General features: G+C 44.3%; 1 protein-coding gene across 2 annotated transcripts; it reads left to right on the top strand.

Moving 5' to 3' along the window:
- Positions 1-11,441: 11,441 nt before the first annotated feature.
- Positions 11,442-18,878, top strand: LOC129863613 (myomegalin-like). Of its 2 annotated transcripts, XM_055935723.1 has the most exons (12): positions 11,442-12,487; positions 12,593-12,712; positions 12,948-13,040; positions 13,755-13,973; positions 14,325-14,495; positions 14,799-14,909; positions 15,061-15,198; positions 15,411-15,590; positions 17,254-17,448; positions 17,572-17,763; positions 18,142-18,274; positions 18,471-18,802. In XM_055935723.1, exons 1-12 carry the CDS (start codon positions 12,182-12,184, stop codon positions 18,617-18,619), a joined length of 2,007 nt encoding a protein of 668 aa, XP_055791698.1. In that variant the 5' UTR covers positions 11,442-12,181; the 3' UTR covers positions 18,620-18,802. The 2 variants fall into 2 exon arrangements, with proteins under 2 accessions (XP_055791698.1, XP_055791697.1); XM_055935722.1 differs by lacking the exons at positions 11,442-12,487; positions 12,593-12,712; positions 12,948-13,040 and having other exon boundaries at positions 13,759-13,973; positions 18,471-18,650; positions 18,790-18,878.
- Positions 18,879-20,127: the final 1,249 nt, after the last annotated feature.

Raw genomic sequence — 20,127 nt, 5'->3', positions numbered from 1 at the left:
ACAAATAATCTCCCACAAAAAATCTAAAGGAAGTTTGTCCCGAAGTGTCTGTCCTATATCTGAGAGATACAGTATAAGAAAGATCAGGCTTTTTGTTTCGTTTTTTTGTACATGTATTTAACCCCTTATTTTTGGCACTAAACAGTCTCCATATATACTTTACTTCCATTCATTTTTTCAACTGGTATCGGGGGACCTTCTTGTGAGGCCTGTGGCGCAAGCAACCAACATCTACGTGTTCGTGAGAGTCTCACCTTTCCACAGAGGGGTCATATTAGTTTGTAGCCCAAACTGTGTGGACTCTACAGCTAGAAGTTGTCAAATTGGCTGTACCCGACTTCAGACGAGTCCCAAGACACTTGTGGGGGTCGTAGAGAAAAAACGGAGAACACCATCGTGTTCGTGGGAGTCTCATCTTTACATAATAGTTTGTAGGCTGAGCCGTTCGGACTCTACAGACGATTTTGTGAGAAGACCCATTTTCAGGATGTCTCACCGCTCTACCTCTGTCACCTTTCACCGCAGATGCAGAAGTGCGATATAGGTGGGTGCGGTTGGTTGAGATGCATCCAATGCAAAAAAACATCTCCATCTTAAACTGACAAGATTTTTTCTGGGGATTTAAAAAAAAAATGCTATTTCGCGGTGGGCGGACATCGACCTCAGGGGGTAAAGCTTATTTCCTGAAGTTCTGCTGGGGGACCCCTTGGGAACTGTGTCTGGAATTCTATTGGAAAGATGCAACGCCATTCTTCCATGAGAAACTCATTTGGTCCTTTGTTGATGGTGGTGGAAAACGCTGTCTCGGGTGTCGCTCCAGAATCTCCCATAAGTGTTAAATTGGGTTGAGATCTTGTAACTGAAATGGCCATGGCATATGGTTTACATCATTTTTATGCTCATCAAGCCATTCAGTGACCACTCATTTCCTGTGGATGGGTGCATTGTCATCCTATTGGGGCTTAGGCATTGTAGCCAAAATAATGGTCTGCCCAGCATTTTTATACATGATAGCACAGCCACAATTGGAAAATTGGTTATAGCCTTTTGTAAAAATGTATGCAAACAAAAATGTGTGTTTTGGTCTTAATTTATGGTTAGGGTTAGTCGTATGGTTAGCAGTGTGATTAAGGTTAGGTTTAAAATCTAAATTTAAGAAGATAAATTGTAGATTTCTGACAAAAAGCCAATCTATTTAGATGCTAGTCCTGGGTTTGTATACTACATCATCACGAGAGGATTCCCTTTGCAATGGACACTAACAAGCCAATGTAGCTGTGCACACACTGATATGGTGGATTTCAATCTCAAAAAGCTTTCTTCTGACGCAGGCGTCTTCACCCGTGCATTGCAGGTATTTAGCATATACATGTATATATTATTTGAAATTCCATGAATAATTGTTTTTGTTGTGTGCTGACCGATAAAGTGCGTATGATGTAATTAGGCCTATTTTTATTCTGAAGCTAAAGGAATTCTAATGTGTCGCCCTTCCCAAATAACGTTGCAAACACCAAACAAAAACTGTCACGTCAAACATTATTCGTTTAGATTTTTCTCCCAGTTAACGTCATTGTAATACAATATTTCTGGTTGAGCCCGACTACATTATTTATGGTTGTTCTCGGCTGCCGAAGTGTGCATGTGACAGTGTGTAACGGTCCTGACCTGTTTTCTGTTGTTTTTGTATGTGTTTATGGTCAGGGCGTGTGTTTTGGGTGGGCAGTCTATGTTTTCTGTTTCTATGTTGGTTTTGGGTTGCCTGGTATGGCTCTTAATTAGAGGCAGGTGGTTTGCGTTTTCCTCTAATTAAGAGTCATATTTAGGTAGGGTGTTCTCACTGTTTGTTTGTGGGTGATTGTCTTCCGTATCTGTGTTATGTTTTGCACCATACGGGACTGTTTGGTTGTTCGTTCGTTTTTGATGTAGTCTGTTCCTGTCCGTGAGTTTTACGTTTTAGTTAAGTAAGTTCATGTTCAGTTTTTCGTCTACGTCGTTTTCTTGTTTTGTATTTTGAAAGTGTTTTGTTTTCGTGTTGCCGTCGTTAATAATAAAGAGATGGCTTATTTCCCTAAAGCTGCATTTTGGTCTACTGATCCTTCTCTCCTCTCCTCGTCCGAGGATGAGGAGAACGACAGCCCTTACACAGTGGCATCCTTTAACCTGTGTTGCCAGGTCAAGCTAACATTTCTATCCCAATGACCACTCAAAACTTACCCACAAGGCCTGAAACTAGCCCCAAAAGTTTGCACATTTATCCAATAGGTGTCTTCATAATGACAATCTAAATACTTATGATATACCAAATGATCTAATCTTAACTATAGAAGTGATTATTGATTTTTTTTGTGAAATAGAGTTAAACAAGGCACATTGGGGCGGCAGGTAGCCTAGTGGTTAGAGCGTTGGACTAGTAACCGAAAGGTTGCAAAATCGAATCCCTGAGCTGATAAGGTAAAAATCTGTTGTTCTGCCACTGTTCCTAGGCTGTCATTGAAAATAAGAATTTGTTCTTAACTGACTTGCCTAGTTAAATAAAGGTCAAATAAAATGAAAAATTGCTATAAAATAATCATATTCCTTTAACTAGAGTATAAAAATAAAAAAGCCCCACAGTCTTTGTTTCTCCAGGGGTACGCACAATGCCGTTGGGGGTACGCCAAATAAATCTGTATTTATAAAATAAAATAAATCTTCACATTTTCAAACAGTACGTTTATATTTTCCAACAGGGCTATACGTTTGGGTGAGTTTATTTTTTCACTGCCAAAAATAATATTAAACCATCTAGTGTTCAACGAAATAACAACACAATGTCAAATACGGATAGCCTAGTCAAATAATTAACATCCAACCGCATTAACCGTTACTCTCTCGCGGGAAACCTTCACTCTTGTGCAGACATTTAGAAACGAAACATGACAATTTGAAAAATAAGCCACAGGAATTTTTTGAGCGAGAATAAAGACAACTTTCGAGTCGTAAGACATGTATAAAAGCATCAGATACCATTAATAAGAAGGGGCTAGAAGCGTCTTATATGGTGAGATACCGAGTGGCTAGGACAGGCAAGCCCCATACTATTGTGGAGGATGTAACGGCTTTCCTCCTCCTCTTCATCCGAAGAGGAGGAGCAGGGATTGAACCAAAATGCAGCGTTGGAATATGACATACTGATTTATTGAACAAGACGAAAAAACACGAAAACACTTTAACAAACTACAAAACAACAAACGACGTAGACGCACCTGAACATAAGAACTTACATATAACGAAGAACGCATGAAACAGGAACAGACTACATAAACCGAACAAACGAACAAACAAACCGAAAACAGTCCCGTGTGGCGCAACATACACAGACACAGGAGACAACCACCCACAAACAAACAGTGTGAAAACACCTACCTTAATATGGCTCTCAATCAGAGGAAATGAAAACCACCTGCCTCTAATTGAGAGCCATATCAGGTCACCCTTAACAAACATAGAAACACACAACATAGACTACCCACCCAAACTCACGCCCTGACCGTCAAACACATACAAAATAACAGAAAACCGGTCAGGAACGTGACAGAGGACTTAATTCTTCCTGCTGCCGCGGATATGGCTGGGACAATGCTGGGGGAAAAGGCCCAAAAAACTATACAGACAATGTCTTCATCAAACAAGACTGTTTCACGATGCATCAGTGACATGGCAGGAGATGTTTTGAAACAATTATGCATACAAGCCAGTGAATTCTATGCGTTACAGCTGGATGAGTCAACAGACGTGGCTGGCCTAGCACAGCTCCTGGTATGTTGTTTATGTGGGGTCAATTAAGGAAGATATCCTCTTCTGCAAACCACTCGAAACCAGGACAACATGAGAATAAATGTTTTAAGTACTGGACAGCTTTGTGACATCAAATGGACTTTGGTGCTCAGGATGTGTTGGTATCTGTACTGATGGCACAAAAGCCATGACAGAGAGAAATAGTGGAGTGGTAATGCACGTGCAAGCAGTTGCTCCCGATGCCACTTGGGTACACTGCAGCATCCACCGAGAGGCTCTTGCTGCCAAGGGAATGCCTGACAGCTTGAAAGGCGTTTTGGACACAGTGAAAATGGTTTACTTTGTTAAAGCAAGGCCCCTGAACTCTCGTGTATTTTCTGCATTATGCAATGATATGGGCAGCGACCATGTAACACTTTTACAACATACAGAATTGGGTTAGGGGCAAAGTATTAACATGCTTTTTTGAATTGAGAGACGAGAGACAAATTTTGAATTGAGAGACGAGCTTAAAGTTCTTTACTGACCATAATTTTCACTTGTCTGACTGCTTGCATGATGACGATTTTCTCACACGGCTGGCCTATCTGGGTGATGTTTTTTCTCGCCTGCAACTATATTCAATGTGCGGGACAAAATTGAGGCTATGATTAAGGAGTTGGAGCTCTTCTCTGTCTGCATTAACAAGGACAACACACAGGTCTTTCCATCATTGTATGATTTGTGTGCAAATGAACTCAAGCTTGTCAAATGTGATATAGCGAAGCACCTGAGTGCGCAGTTATGCAGGTACTTTCCCGAAACAGATGACACAAACAACTGGATTCGTTATCCTTTTCATGCCCTGCCTCCAGTCCACTTACCAATATCTGAACATGAGAGCCTCATCGAAATTGCAACAAGCGGTTCTGTGAAAACTTTATTTAATCAGAAGCCACTACCAAATTTCTGGATAGGGCTGCGCTCAGAGTTTCCTGCCTTGGCAAATTGCGCTGTTAAGACACTGATGCCCTTTGTAACCACGTACCTATGTGAGAGTGGATTCTTGGCCCTCACTAGCATGAGAACTAAATACAGGCACAGACTGTGTGTGGGAAATGATTTAAGACTGAGACTCTCTCCAATACAACCCAACATTGCAAAGTTCTGTGCATCCTTTCAAGCACACCCTTCTCATTAACCTGTGGTAAGTTATTCACAATATTTGATGAACAAATAAGGTTTTATATGTAAGATGGTAAAATAATGAGCAAAATTATTGATCATTATTATATTATTATTTGTGTCCTGGTCCTATAAGAACTCTTTGTTACTTCCCACGAGCCGGGTTGTGACAAAAACTCACTCATTCTTATGTTTAATAAATCTATCATATAGTGTGTGTGTGTGGCAGGCAAAAACAACATTTGAGAGTGCGCTGACCCTGGTGCTAGAGGGGGTACGAAGCTGGAGGTTGAATATTTGAAGGGGTACGGGACTATAAAACGTTTGGGAACTACTGATCTAGAGGATGAGGTGATCGCAATACAAGTTGGTGCTGCTGCCTATAAGCAGTCTATGGACAAGGTAATACTGCTTACAGCCAAGTGACTTTCTATGGAAGTAATCCGTTAACAGGGGATGGACAACATAGAACGCACAGTATATCAATCTTTTGGGTATGCAACAATAGTTGACTGGAATGAAACTTTTAATGGACCAAAAAAGAAAATTAATACCCGTGCATTTTCATACATCTTTGTAACGTTCTTCGTCAGGCGAAAGAGAGGAGGACCAAAATGCAGCGTGATGATTATCCATTTTAATAGAATACTTTAACAACGAACAAAAACAATAAACCGACAAAATGAACGAAGACGAAACAGTCCCGTAACGTGAACACAAACACAGGAACAATCACCCACAATACAAAACTGGCTACCTAAATATGGTTCCCAATCAGAGACAACGACTAACACCTGCCTCTGATTGAGAACCATATCAGGCCAAACACATAGAAACAGACAAACTAGACATACAACATAGAATGCCCACTCATATCACACCCTGACCAAACAAAACATAGAAACAAACAACGCAAACTATGGTCAGGGCGTGGCAATCTTCATATGTCTCTGTGTAGCTGTAGCCTACAGGTCAAGTCCTACATTGACCCTTGCACAAAACTTGCATTTAAGAGTTAGGCAAACGTTTGAGATGTGCATGTATCATCTCTGGGTAGGATTTGAATACACTCCACACTCTATAAAACCATAATACAGTATTTAATATTGAACAACAATACAATTCATCTTGATCAAGAAGGGAAATGTGTAGCAAACGGTACATACTATGAAATCAATGTATTAATAAATTAATTATAACATTTAAATAGGTTAGCTTTGTCAGATGGAAAGAGCTTACAAACTAATACCTGCATGTTACAGGATTTCAAAATGTGCCTTGGAACATACATGCACTGATCTTACTAAAAGTATGCATGGAAATAAAATAAAATTCTACACAAACGGCATATTTTAGATTTGGTATCAGGACGTTTCCGTGTTGGTGTAGTGTCTACACTGCCAGTAAAAGGAGTCACATTGCTATTAGGGAATGATATTGCTGGTGGTAACGTTACTCCTGTGTTAGAGGTAGTAGACAACCCAGAAATCAAAATTGCAGATGAGAAATTGGTTCAAGCATTTCCACATGTTTTTCCTGCTTGTGTGTTAACGAGGGCACAATCTCGCAAGCTTGGAGATGTGGTGGATTTGGCTAGTTCCATTTTTGAGAATATTGAAGTAGAAGACAATGCACCGAGTATTCCTTCTGCAAGTCCGACAGTTTTTACTCCTGTTCCCTTTATTTTTTTGAGCAGTGTATTTCTCGCTGATGTGAAAGATAAGGTCCGTATGCTTCCAAAACAGTACTGCAAGCAATGTGTGTTAATGCTCAGACCAATCGTCGGGGCTCTAAAACAAACTCCCCTGTATAGAAGATGCCTTCATACAATAAATCTTATGTGTAATGTAATGGAACTGAGTCATGATCAATGGCTATTGAGTGCCGCCCTATGGGATTCCCAGTCACAGCTGGTTGTGATACAGCCTGGAATTGAACCAGGGTCTGTAGTGATACCTCCAAAACTGAGATGCAGTGCCTTAGACCGCTGCGCCACTCGGGAGTCCCAATGACTATGAGGTTAAAGTGCATACTGTCAGCTTTAATTTGAGGGTATTTTCATACATATCGGGTGTACCGTTTAGAAATTACAGCACATTTTGTACATAGTCCCTCCATTTTAGGGGACCAAAAGTATTGGGACAAATTCACTTGTGTGTATTAAAGTAGTCAAAAGTTTAGTATTATGTCCCATATTCCTAGCACGCAATGATTACATCAAGCTTGTGACTCTACAAACTTGTTGGATGCATTTGCTTTTAATTTTGTGCCCAGTATTTCGTGCCCAGTAGAGATGACTGGTAAATAATGTATTGTGTCATTTTGAAGTCACTTATTGTAAGTAAGAATATGTTCCTAAACACTTCTACATTAATGTGTATGCTACCAGGATTATAGATAGTCCCAATGAATTGTGGATAATGATGAGTGAGAAAGTTACAGACGCACAAGTATCATACCCCCAAGACATGCTATACTCTCACTATTACAATAACAGCGGAGGTTAGCATTTTTTGGGGGGGGTGACATAAGGGCTATGTTGAGAGGTAGCTTGCAAGTAAGCATTTCATTGCGCTGATTAAACCCCGCTGTATCCTGTGTATATGACAAATAAAATTAGATTTTTGCCATTTCAGGAGTCATAGTTCTAAAAGAGAATCCTGGTTCTTTATGGTAATGCGGGCACGTTATGGGACAGAGGCCTGGTCATAATCAATAATACTTTTTTTATAAGAAAATTGGTGAGACCAAATCATGTGCTGGTGCCACCAACTGAAAAGTTAGTTTAGATCCCTGTCATGCTTAAAATTGCCAGAACCATCTAAAATACCAAAAATATTTTGGGGCTGTCCTGGCATGAAATCGCCCAGTTGCCAGCTGTCTAAATTCTACCATCCACAAACTAAGACCAAATATTGCTGAAAGAAAGAAATATATCTGATAATCGCTGCATAAGATGACCAGTTGCTTTGCCTCTTGGTGGCATTGTGATGCTGTGTTGTTAACATGGAAAGCTTCCTCCATGTCCTCTGAAACAGCTGTGTGTTTTCACTGCCCTAATGTGGGTTAATGACAGTAAAGATGTTAGGCAGCACTGAAAACACTTAGGGCCTAGTCAAAAGAACAAGTTCACTATTCCAAGTTGACTATGACTTTGCCATGTACTGTATGTTGCGTTATTTATTTGAAGGGAGTTGATCTATTTCACAACTGCACAGAAGTTATTACAAATGAGTGAGTGGACCTCTCTGCCCTAGCCTATATGTCACAGAGTCCCAGTCTAGTTGAGTGTGTCTGTTTCTGGGGTGTGATTAGGAGCAGAGCAAATCAGAAGAGAGAAGGAGTGGGCGCTATCTGTAAGTCTGTCTCTGGCAGTGCCCATGTTAGACTAGTCAAGGACCATATCACCTCCACCCTACCGGACACCCTAGACCCACTCCAATTTGCTTACCGACCCAATAGGTCCACAGATGACGCAATCGCAACCACACTGCACACTGCCCTAACCCATCTGGACAAGAGGAATACCTATGTGAGAATGCTGTTCATCGACTACAGCTCAGCATTTAACACCATAGTACCCTCCAAACTCGTCATCAAGCTCGAGACCCTGCGTCTCGACCCCGCCCTGTGCAACTGGGTCCAGGACTTCCTGACGGGCCGCCCCCAGGTGGTGAGGGTAGGTAACAACATCTCCACCCCGCTGATCCTCAACACTGGGGCCCCACAAGGGTGCGTTCTGAGCCCTCTCCTGTACTCCCTGTTCACCCACGACTGCGTGGCCATGCACGCCTCCAACTCAATCATCAAGTTTGCGGACGACACTACAGTGGTAGGCTTGATTACCAACAACGACGAGACGGCCTACAGGGAGGAGGTGAGGGCCCTCGGAGTGTGGTGTCAGGAAAATAACCTCACACTCAACGTCAACAAAACAAATGAGATGATTGTGGACTTCAGGAAACAGCAGAGGGAGCACCCCCCTATCCACATCGACGGGTCAGTAGTGGAGAAGGTGGAAAGTTTTAAGTTCCTCGGTGTACACATCACGGACAAACTGAATTGGTCCACCCACACAGACAGCGTTGTGAAGAAGGCGCAGCAGCGCCTCTTCAACCTCAGGAGGCTGAAGAAATTCGGCTTGTCACCAAAAGCACTCACAAACTTCTACAGATGCACAATCGAGAGCATCCTGTCGGGCTGTATCACCGCCTGGTACGGCAACTGCTCCGCCCACAACCGTAAGGCTCTCCAGAGGGTAGTGAGGTCTGCAGAACGCATCACCCGGTGCAAACTACCTGCCCTCCAGGACACCTACACCACCCGATGTCACAGGAAGGCCATAAAGATCATCAAGGACAACAACCACCCAAGCCACTGTCTGTTCACCCCGCTATCATCCAGAAGGCGAGATCAGTACAGGTGCATCAATGCAGGGACCGAGAGACTGAAAAACAGCTTCTATCTCAAGGCCATCAGACTGTTAAACAGCCACCACTAACATTTAGCGGCCGCTGCCAACATACTGACTCAACTCCAGCCACTTTAAAAATGGGAATTGATGGAAATTATGTAAAAACGTACCACCAGCCACTTTAAACAATGCCACCTAATATAATGTTTACATACCCTACATTACACATCTCTTATGTATATGTATATACTGTACTCTATATCATCTACTGCATCTTGCCATCTTATGTAATACATGGACCACTAGCCACTTTATACTATTCCACTTTATGTTTACATACCCTACAGTACTCATCTCATAGGTATATACCGTACTCTATACCATGTACTGCATCTTGCCTATGCCGTTCTGTACCATCACTCATTCATATATCTTTATGTACATATTCTTTATCCCTTTACACTTGCGTGTATAAGGTAGTAGTTGTGGAATTGTTAGGTTAGATTACTTGTTGTTATTACTGCATTGTCGGAACTAGAAGCACAAGCATTTCGCTACACTCGCATTAACATCTGCTAACCATGTGTATGTGACTAATAAAATTTGATTTGATTTGATTTGTTTGCTCCACACTCTTTGCCCAGGCCATTAAGTTAATACAGCAGTAGCACCCGGCAAGCGAGAGTTGCCCTCACAGGGTTATTCATAGATTAACTTTATATAAAAAAATATAACCCCTGTTGGTTTCTGTCTGGGCTGTCTGTCAGATTAGATTAGATGGTTTAAGTGGGTAAAGGAGGCCAGGCCACAGGTGGGTTGTTGAAGATTTTGTGCGTGTGTTTGAAAGTGTCAGAGAGGGACACACACAGAGGTCTAAGGTATCACTGTGGTCCTATCATGTTGTCTGAGGTGAGGCAGGTGGTGGCACAGAGGACTGAGGACCAGGTGAGGCCATCTCTTAATCTCAAATGAGATAAATCAGATTTACAGGAGGACAGCCAAGGATAGGGTTACCAGCTACTACCACACCTTAACCCACCCCCAGTCAAAGTCAGTCTTCACCTGTATAGACCTAGGGCCAACCCAGAGCCTGTTGTCCTTGTGAGTGCAGCTAGGCTAGGTAGACAGGCCAGTGGTCTGATGGGGCAGGATTACGAGGACAGCCGTAACACAGGAGATCACAGCGGGTCGAATCCAGGGGATTTAGTCTGATTGAATGTGTGGGGCAGTGGAGGAGGGATTAGGGGATAGGTAGCAGGGACAGATCTCTTAACGCTTACGCTGATCTCACCAGGAAGAGCTCTGTCAGTCTCTCCTCTTCAGTCAGAGAGAGAGGGAGAGTAGGCTGTGTGCCATGACTGGCAGGCAGACGACCACGGGACAGCGGAGTGTTATTTAGGGTCTGTAGTAGACTATTTGTGTTGGACTAAACTGTGAGCTTACTGCGCTGTCACTGACACAGAGATGGAGAGAGAGCATTTTCCGTGTGCCATGGCTGGCAAGCTGACGACTGTGGGACATCGGAGCATTTATACAAGGAGCCTATCTGAGTGTGTCTGAACTGCACCGTACTGAACTGTGATCTCTTGTCATCACCATGAAGGACCCGTGCCGCGTATGCGGCGTGCGCCTCATCGGCAGCCAGTGCCGCTGGATCTTCAACCCGTCGGGCAAGCGGCAGCTCCAGGTCATCCTGTCCCACGTGCTGGGGTGCCAGGTCGACCGCGACCCAGACGGCCAGGCCTCAGAGTTCCTGTGCGGCAAGTGTGTGTTCACACTGGAGCGCGTGGTGCAGTGCGATGTGCAGATAGGCAGGCTGCAGGAGGAGCACGCCACTCTGGTGCAGCAGCTGCAGCAGGAGAGGGAGCACCTGAAGGAGTGTGTGGCCCACGTCTACGGACGCCATAACCCCCTGCCTAAGAGGCCCGATGTGGGGGAAGAGAACAATGTTGTTGAGGTCCCCCTCTGGAGGTCCTCTGAAGGTGGTGGAAGCCCAGAGGATTACGGGGGAGGGCAGCGTATGTCAGAGGGGCAGACCAAGGAAGGCGCGGGGGAGGGGGGTGGTCGGGGGAGGCGCTCTGTGAGTATGGACCTCCTGGGTGGACCGAGTGGTCCCGGGCGAGTCGCAGGTCGGTCAAGCTCAGTCCCCAGGAGTGTGCAAGCAGGGACAGATCTTTGCCCGGTGTGCCAGGTGAAGAACCCCTGGCTCCAGTCAGCACGGCTCCGCTCCAGGAGCCTGATATACCTGGACCTGGTCTACCGCAAGGGTACTCTCTCCTCTCCCGGCCCCAGGCTCCGCTCAGCCTCGCTCCAGTCCCTCAACCTTGACCACCCTCAACAAACAGAACCCCTGTGCCCCCTGCCACAGAGACAGTGCAGAGATTCGAAGATACCATTGAGGGAGCGTTCGCCCTCAGTTGGCCCGGCTACCAGCACTACCACACCCCAGAGAGCCCAGCCTTCCATCATCTCTGACCTGCTGCAGCTGCTGCGCTCCATCCCCAGACCACCAGTGCCAGGTGCCCCTGGAAGCCGCATCCCCATACCGCGTAGGAGGCCCAGCGTCGGACAGCCGCTCCCCCCAGGACGCAACCTCACCCCTTGGGCCTGGCACAGACTGAGGGAGGCAGAGTGGAGGTCCCTCCAGGACCTCACTGAGGAGTTTAATGATGATTACATGCCGCTCAGAGTCGAGGTAGTCCATTCAGCCCAGACCCTTACTCTGTAGAGAATCTAAAGGCCCTGGAAATGTTGCCTGGTTAAACTACTGAAAGCTGTGCTCATGTGGCATTTATACAGAATTGGAATCATAACTTGTTTTGAATGATTAAAGATCAAAAACTAAATGGGATTCAAAGCTGTTCTGTGCCCATGTGCCTTAGTATTGGACACAATAATACAAATAATCCCTCTGTTAACGCACTGTCCTTTTGTCAGCCAACTCATCCCTCTTTGCTGATGAATATTCCAGAATCTTGTGCCTTACTTTTCCAGGGTTTCACTGAGCATCAGAGTGAGGTGAGCAGACTGGAGACAGCCCACAGGCAGTTGAGTGAGGAGATGAACCAGCTCAGAGCAACCAACCAGAACCTCTCCAAGACCCTGGAGGACACCCAGAACAACAACAAGGTAGATTGAGGTGGAAAGAGAAAATGACCAATCTAACATGTTAGAGGCAGATGCATCTACTGTTCTGGCTACTTGAGGTGCCTGACTCCTGGTGTGTTTTAATAGGCGCTGTCTGGTAAACTGGAGGATACTGAGAACGAGCTCACCTCTGAGAAAAATAACACGCTGAAACAAGACAAAACCATCCAGGGACTCACTCTGGTGCTCAAGGAGAAAGAAAAAGAGGTAAGGTTGATTTGTATATTGCTTTTTCAACTGCTTTTCTTTCTCCAATGAGTGTTGACCATGACAACACCATTTGATCATGTGAAATGATAATATACCGTTATAAATATATCAATGTATTACAGAACGTTGACCATTATAGTTTCTCCCCATATGCTATGCCATCTGTGTTACGCAGACTGAGGGCTTATGTAACATCGTCACACTAACCTGTCTGTCTGTCTGTGTGTTCCAGATTGAAGAGCTGTACCATGAGATTGAGGACAGGGACGAGGTTTTAGTCAAAGCCAGGGAGACGGCGCACAAAGCCCAGCTCCAGAAATACCAGGCAAGACGTCAGACCAGACACTTAGCATTGGTCACGTTCCAGGCTCAATACATTGCAGTCGCACTAAACTCATCAACCAATTGCTGTGTGCCATGTCATTCACTGCGCAGTCGGGCTTGCTATGTCATATGATGTCATTAGCTAAACACCTATAAAAAGCATTGTAAGATCTAACAGGCAACTATAGTGTGTCCATCTACTCTGCTGTAATTCCAATGTGCTGCCCCTCCAGGATTCCGCGATCGAAACCAATTCTCCCCATATTGTGCGAGGGCTTGCAAATTTGACCAATCACCGCAATGTTACCTCATAAAACATTGAAATCAGCTCAATATTAGCACATAAAACTGACACATCACCGCAGTTCAAAAAGAGGGCTCGCAATTTCAACCAGTCAATGCACATTTACCTCACATGGTTCAATCAAGCCCCAATCAAACTTTTCCCCTTGTCAGCGCATTTTCGTGACAAATTGGAGAAAATCACTGCATATTGCCATGCAAAATATCTGAATTGTCACAGCAGAATCAAACATTTTTGACCGCAAAATATCACATAAAATCCCCCTGAAGTCCTGGAGGGACTGAATGTGTGTACAGTATCTGCGTCTTAACAAAAGTTCACAAATGCAGACTCAACACGCACACCACACACTAAAAAGACAAAAAAGAGGGCTCCCTGCTTCTCTAACTGTATCCTAATTTCATGCTTTAGGGTGTGGAGGAGCACCAGAGCCTTTTGATGGAGAAGCAGGAGAAGCTGGCCCAGCTCCAAGGGGAGCACCAAACCAAGCTGCTGGAGGCCCAGAAGCTGCAGCGCTCCCTGGGCAGGCAGAAGCAGGAGCTGTCTGACCTGCAGCAGGCCAAGGAGCAGCTGGACCAGGAGCTGGAGGAGTTGCAGCAGCAGAAGAAGAAGGTCGACAAGACCCTCAATGTAAGCCCATGGGAGGAATTTCTATTGTGTCACTGTGAGGGAAAGCTTTGCTAATGGAAAGCTGGCAGCAGGTCTGCTGTTTTTTTTTTCCCCACATGGTTTTAGACGCATGTAATATAATGCCGAGTGTATTACCCAAAGCCCTTTGCCCAAAAGATGAGGGTGACTTATTTTCAGTGGTTTTGCTAACCACGTGACCCGACCAGGAAAGAAAACACCTGACCCTACCTGTAAATCAATGTACCTTATGAGCACGAGACGTTGAAAATACTGTATGCGGTTTTGGTTGAAAAGCCATTGAAAATACGTATTTTCAATGCAACCACTCAGTGTCATTGTTCTAACCCCCAGGAGGTGCAGAACCAGCTGCAGAAACTGACCGGGGAGCTGGGCGAGAGGGAGAGCAGCCTGAAGCAGCAGTGCCAGGAGCTGCTGGAGCAGACCAAGAGGAGGCTGCAGGGTCACGAGGTCACCATCCAGCGCCTCACCACTTGCCTGACCGACAAGGAGCAGCAGCTGCAGGTAGAGAGATATAATGCAGGAGGGCAGTGAAGAAGAAATGGATAGTCTAAGAACTAGAGTCTCTAGGTGAAACCATGGAAATATAATCTATAGAAGGGGCTTAGAGCCTCTAACCGTGACCATTTGAAGAGGGCCGTTCTATTGATTCTATGGGTGAAACTAGGTAAAGACGGTGTGCTAGCACGGGAACTGGTTCTTTTCTTTCTGTCTCTATTCTACCTTGTTCCTTGTCTAACTTTCACACTCTATTTTCTCTCACATTCTCTACCTCCCCTCTCTGTCTATTCTCTCTCTTCCTCTCAGGAGTACATGAACATAACAAGAGACATGGAACAGAGCAGAAGTCCCGGGGGAAGCGACACCATGCTGTCAAAGCTGCGAGAACGACTGAAACAGAAAGAGAAGGCTCTGGAGGTGTGCTTTCTAGCAATGTCTTTTTAAAATAAAATGTTTCACTCACACACACACACACTTTCTCTCGTGTTCTAGATCCGTCTCATCTGACAAAGAATGTTGCAAGCATCCACAGTCCTCATTATCAGCCTGTTGTATTGCTCCTCCACAGCAAGCGCTGGATGATAAGTTTGCGGCGCTAGAAGAGAAAGACAACGAGATCCACCAGCTGCACCTGTCACTCAGGGAGAAGTCGAGGGACCTGGAGAGACTCAACAACCTGCTGTCTCACAACGAGGACACCATCAATGTAGGGACCACTAGTGCTGTTCACACTACCATGACTGCTCAGTGCTCACACTGTTTGCAATCCCTGGACACTTGTGGAGATCTAAGAGGATTTGATGGTGATAGCTCCACCTTGCCTTACTCCTGGGCTAAAAAGCATGTTCAATGAAGTCTCAGACGGCACTATCTTTCACACCTCTTGGTCTCACACATTTCCTCTCTCCCTAACTCCAGAGTTTTGACACGTTGATAAAGGAGAAGGACGTGGAGCTACAGCACCTGGTGAACATGCTGAAAAACCTGCAGCAGGCCAAGCAGGACGTGGAGGACAACCTGAACTGGGCCTGCAGGGAGAAGGACGCCATCATTAGCCAGCTGCAGCTCTGCCTGGAGTGCAAGACCAAGGACATGGAGGTAGGCTGCTGAGACACGCACTAAGAAACATGCTAATGCACGCACTCACTCACTCATCCACCCACCCACTCATTCATAGACACATACTTACGTACACACCCCCATAGATATACAGTCAAAAGTTCTTTATTTTGACAATTGTCTACATTGTAGAACAATAGTGAAGACATCAAAACTACGAAATAACACATATGGAATCATGTAGTAGCCAAAAAAGTGTTACATCCAAATATATTCTATATTTGAGATTCTTCAAAGTAGCCGCCCTTTGCCTTGATGACAGCTTTGCACACTCTTGGCATTCTCTCAACCAGCGTCATGGGGTAGTCACCTGGAATGCATTTCAATTAACAGGTGTGCCTTGTTAAAAGTTTATTTGTGTAATTTCTTTCCTTCTTAATGTGTGTAGGCCAATCAGTTGTGTTGTGACAAGGTAGGGGTGGTATACAGAAGATAGCCCTATTTGTTAAAAGACCAAGTCCATATTATGACAAGAACAGCTCAAATAAGCAAAAAGAAACAGCAGTCCAGCAGTAAAAAGCAGTAAAAAGGTTTACTTTAAGACATGAAAGTCAGTCAATCCTGAAAATGTCAAGAACATTGAAAGTTTCTTCAAGTGCAGTCGCAAGAACCACCAAGCGCTATGATGAAACTGGCTCTCATGAGGACCGCCACAGGAAAGGAAGACCCAGAGTTACCTCTGCTGCAGAGGATACGTTCATTAGTGTTAACTGCACCTCAGAAATTGCAGCCCAAATTAATGCTTCAGAGTTCAAGTAACAGACACATCTCCACATCAACTGTTCAGAGGAGACTGCATGAATCAGGCCTTCATGGTCAAATTGCTGCAAATAAACCACTACTAAAGTGCACCAATAAGAGGAAGAGACTTGCTTGGGCCAAGAAACACGAGCAATAGACCGGTGGAAATCTGTCCTTTGGTCTGATGAGTCCAAATTTGAGATTTTTGGTTCCAACCACCGTGTCGTTGTGAGACGCATAGTAGGTGAATGGAGGATCTCTACATGTGTGGTTCCCACTGTAAAGCATGGAGAAAGAGGTGTGATGGTGCTTTGAGATGGTTTGGGATGAGTTGGACCACAGAGTGAAGGAAAATCAGCCAACAAGTGCTCAGCATATGTGGGAACTCCTTCTAGACTGTTGGAAAAGCATTCCAGGTGAAGCTGGTTGAGAGAATGCCAAGAGTGTGCAAAGCTGTCATCAAGGCAAAGGGTGGCTACTTTGAAGAATCTCAAACATTTTTGGTTACTACATGATTTCATGTGTTATTTTTATTTAATAGTTTTGATGTCTTCACTATTATTCTACAATGTAGAAAATAGTAAAAATAAAGAAAAACCCTTGAATGAGTAGGTGTGTCCAAACTTTTGACTGGTACTGTACATTCACATAACACATTGACAAACACACATTTTGCAATATACTCACAATACAGAAGTAAAAAAAAAAGTATACCCACAAAAATGGACACTCACTCGACACAGTCATACAGTAATAATATACTGCCATCTTAGATCACGTCTCTCTTGGAAAAAAGGTTTATCTCCAAGGGAACAAAGCTGGATAAATAATGGTTGAACAAAAATATATATTCAACTCATTCTTTCTCTCCGTCTCTCTCCACCCCCCTCTCTGTGTGTAGGAGATTGCGAATCCCCTGCTTAGTCAGTCCCAGTCTCAGGCCTGTGACCTTGCAGAGCAGATGGGTCAGAGGTTAAAGGTGACAGAGGCCATGCTGGTGGAGGCGGTCAAGGCCCGGGAGAGGCTGGTGGCGAACAACAAGAGCACCGTGGAGGGCCTGCTGTCCACCATCAGCAGCAACGACCAGCTGCTCAAGGTACACACACACACACACGTTCATATCCTCCGATCTGTCTCAGACACATTCATCTACACCCAATCATTTGTCATTTTTACAGGTTTAGTTTTATGATCTCTCATGTCTGTGTTGTCTTACCAGGAGTCAGCGGAGCACTATAACCGCATACTGTCTGAGCGCACCCAGGAGATCCAGGAGCTGAAGCGACAGCTGTTTGTCCGGCAGCAGCAGCTGGCCTTCGCAGAGAAACAAAGTTCCGAGGCAACACAGGAGGGTTACCTGGAGGCTGCTGAGCTCAGGGCCCTGCTGACGGAGAAGGACTCCATCATCAACGTAAGTGGGACAGAAAGCGCTACTCAGTTATTTGGTTAGATGCATTGTAAAAGAAAAAGAGACTATTTTGTAAAGTGTGGGGGTCATTTTTAAGAGTTTAGGATTTAGATGGGTGCTGGCTTCACTATGTGTAGGATTTTGCTCCTGCCCAACTCAAACGCACTCAAAATGGAAGACACTTTGGTTATTTGTGTGTTAATGCTGGGCTAGAACAAAAGCCTGCACGCATCATTGGCCTGCACACATCATCCCTGATTTCCCTTGCAATAATTGCTCCTCGTAGAATAACGTTGAATAAAGATAATTGCAAGGTTATTCAATTGCAAGGTTATGAACAAGAGAGCTCCAGTGTGTTAAACATTTGATTTCCTCTTCAAGAAACTTCTGGAGCGTGGGCAGGAGAGAGACCAGTTCCTGGCTGAGTTAAGGCAGAAGGAGCCTGCACCGCCCCAGGTGATGGAGATCAGACAGACCATTAAAGTGCTGCAGGAGAGGCTGGAGGAGAGGGAAGGTGAGAGACTCGTATCTCTTGAGCTACAGGCAGGTCACCAGTAATGTGAGACCAATGACTTCAAGCTGAGGACGAAGGCATTTTCAAAGCATTCAGGAAACGGGGAAAAAATTTGTGTTGAACGTTGCTTTCTTTAGTCTCTCTGGGAAAGGTAACCCACTAACATTGTCCTAAACTGCACTGTCCCTCTCTGTAGCGCCGCTCTCCAAGAAGAACAACGAGGACAACATGGAGAAGGTCCCTCTCACCAAGAATACTCTGGTCATCCTGAAGAAGGAGCTAGCTCAGAAGACTGATGATCTCAAAAAGGCTCTGAAGAGGGAGAATGAACTCAAAGTGAACTAAAAGAACACACTAACACCCCTGCTCATTCAAGGTGTATCACTTTTTGGGTGTTTTGTTGGCTCGTCATTCTTAGGCACAGATCTAGAATCAGCTTACCCTTCACAAATCCTAATATTTAACCATTAGATGGAAAAACACAAAACTGACCTTGATGTCTTCCTGTGTTCCAGATGTCCCTGGCTGATCTCGAGTCAGTGTTGTCTGAGCTGGAGGGGCGTATCGAGGTCCAGGCGGCCAGTATAGACTCCCTCACCCCCACCCTTGGGACCAAAGACAAGATTATAAATGGGTGGATGGCCAGTGGCATCTTCACACACTGCTACTAATCTACAGGTTACCTGGTGCCATTTGGGTTCACGGGTAGCTTTCATAGGGTTAATCCATTTGGCTAACCTTGAACTGAACTTATCCGTCACCACCTGTGCTACTCTTGAGCGTGGCTTTAAAGTTGAAACAATGTATTGCATTCGTTGTAAATTGTAAAAGGAAATTGGGTGAACATGTCAATACATTTACTTCAATACGTTTGGTTTTTCAACCCTTTAAGGGCCCTTTTTAATTTGCTGTAAGTTTCCCTCAGTCTCTGCTATAGTGCCTTTAGAAAGTATTCATACCCCTTCACTTTTTTCCACGTTTTGTTGTTGCAGCCTGAATCTAAAATTGTTTAAAGTGAGATTTTGTGTTACTGGCCTACACACAATACCCCCATAATGTCAAAGTGGAATTATGTTCTTAGAAATGTTTACTAATGAATTAAAAAGGAAAAGCTGAAATGTCTTGAGTCAGTAAGTATTCAACCCCTTTGGTATTCATCCCCTTCAGGAGTAAAAATGTGCATAAGGTGCATGGACTCGCTCTGTGTACAATAATAGTTAACAAGATTTTGAAATAACTACTTCTTCTCTGTACGCCACACATACAATTATATATAAGTCCATCAGTCAAGCAGTAAATTTTAAACACAGATTCAACCACAAATACCAGGGAGGTTTTCCAATGCCTCGTAAAGGGCACCTATTGGTAGATGGGTAACATTTAAAAAAAAGCAGACATTGAATATCCCTTTGAGCATGGTGTCAATTACACTTTGGATGGAGTATCAATACACCCAGTCACTATAAAGACACAGTACAGGTGTCCTTCCTAACACAGTTGCCGGAGAGGAAGGAAACCGCTCAGGGATTTCACCATGAGGCCAATGGTGACTTTAAAACAGTTACAGAGTTTAATGGCTGTGGTAGGAGAAAACAACAATGTAGTTACTCCACAATACTAACCTTAATGACAGAATGAAAAGGAAGCATGTACAGAATAAAAATGTTCCAAAACATGCATCCTGTTTGCATTAAGGCACTAAAGTAAAACTGCAAAAAATGTGGCAAAGAAATGTACTTTGTGTTCTGAATACTAAGTGTTGTGTTTGGGGCAAATCCAACACAACACATCTCTGAGTACCACTCTTCATATTTTCAAGCATGGTGTTGGCTGCATCATGTTATGGGTATGCT

Source organism: Salvelinus fontinalis, chromosome 10 (assembly GCF_029448725.1).
Source record: "Salvelinus fontinalis isolate EN_2023a chromosome 10, ASM2944872v1, whole genome shotgun sequence".
In the NCBI taxonomy this organism is placed as follows: Eukaryota; Metazoa; Chordata; class Actinopteri; order Salmoniformes; family Salmonidae; genus Salvelinus; species Salvelinus fontinalis.
The sequence above is the reverse complement of the archived record's forward strand: the minus strand, read 5'-3'. Positions and strand labels throughout refer to the sequence as shown.

Excerpts from the sequence above, each read along its gene's own strand:
- LOC129863613 (XM_055935723.1), top strand. The coding sequence starts at position 12,182 with ATGATTAAAGATCAAAAACTAAATGGGATTCAAAGCTGTTCTGTGCCC. Across the intron at positions 12,713-12,947 it reads TCAAGGAGAAAGAAAAAGAG|ATTGAAGAGCTGTACCATGA; the intron begins GTAAGGTTGATT and ends TGTGTGTTCCAG. Across the intron at positions 15,199-15,410 it reads ACAACGAGGACACCATCAAT|AGTTTTGACACGTTGATAAA; the intron begins GTAGGGACCACT and ends CCCTAACTCCAG.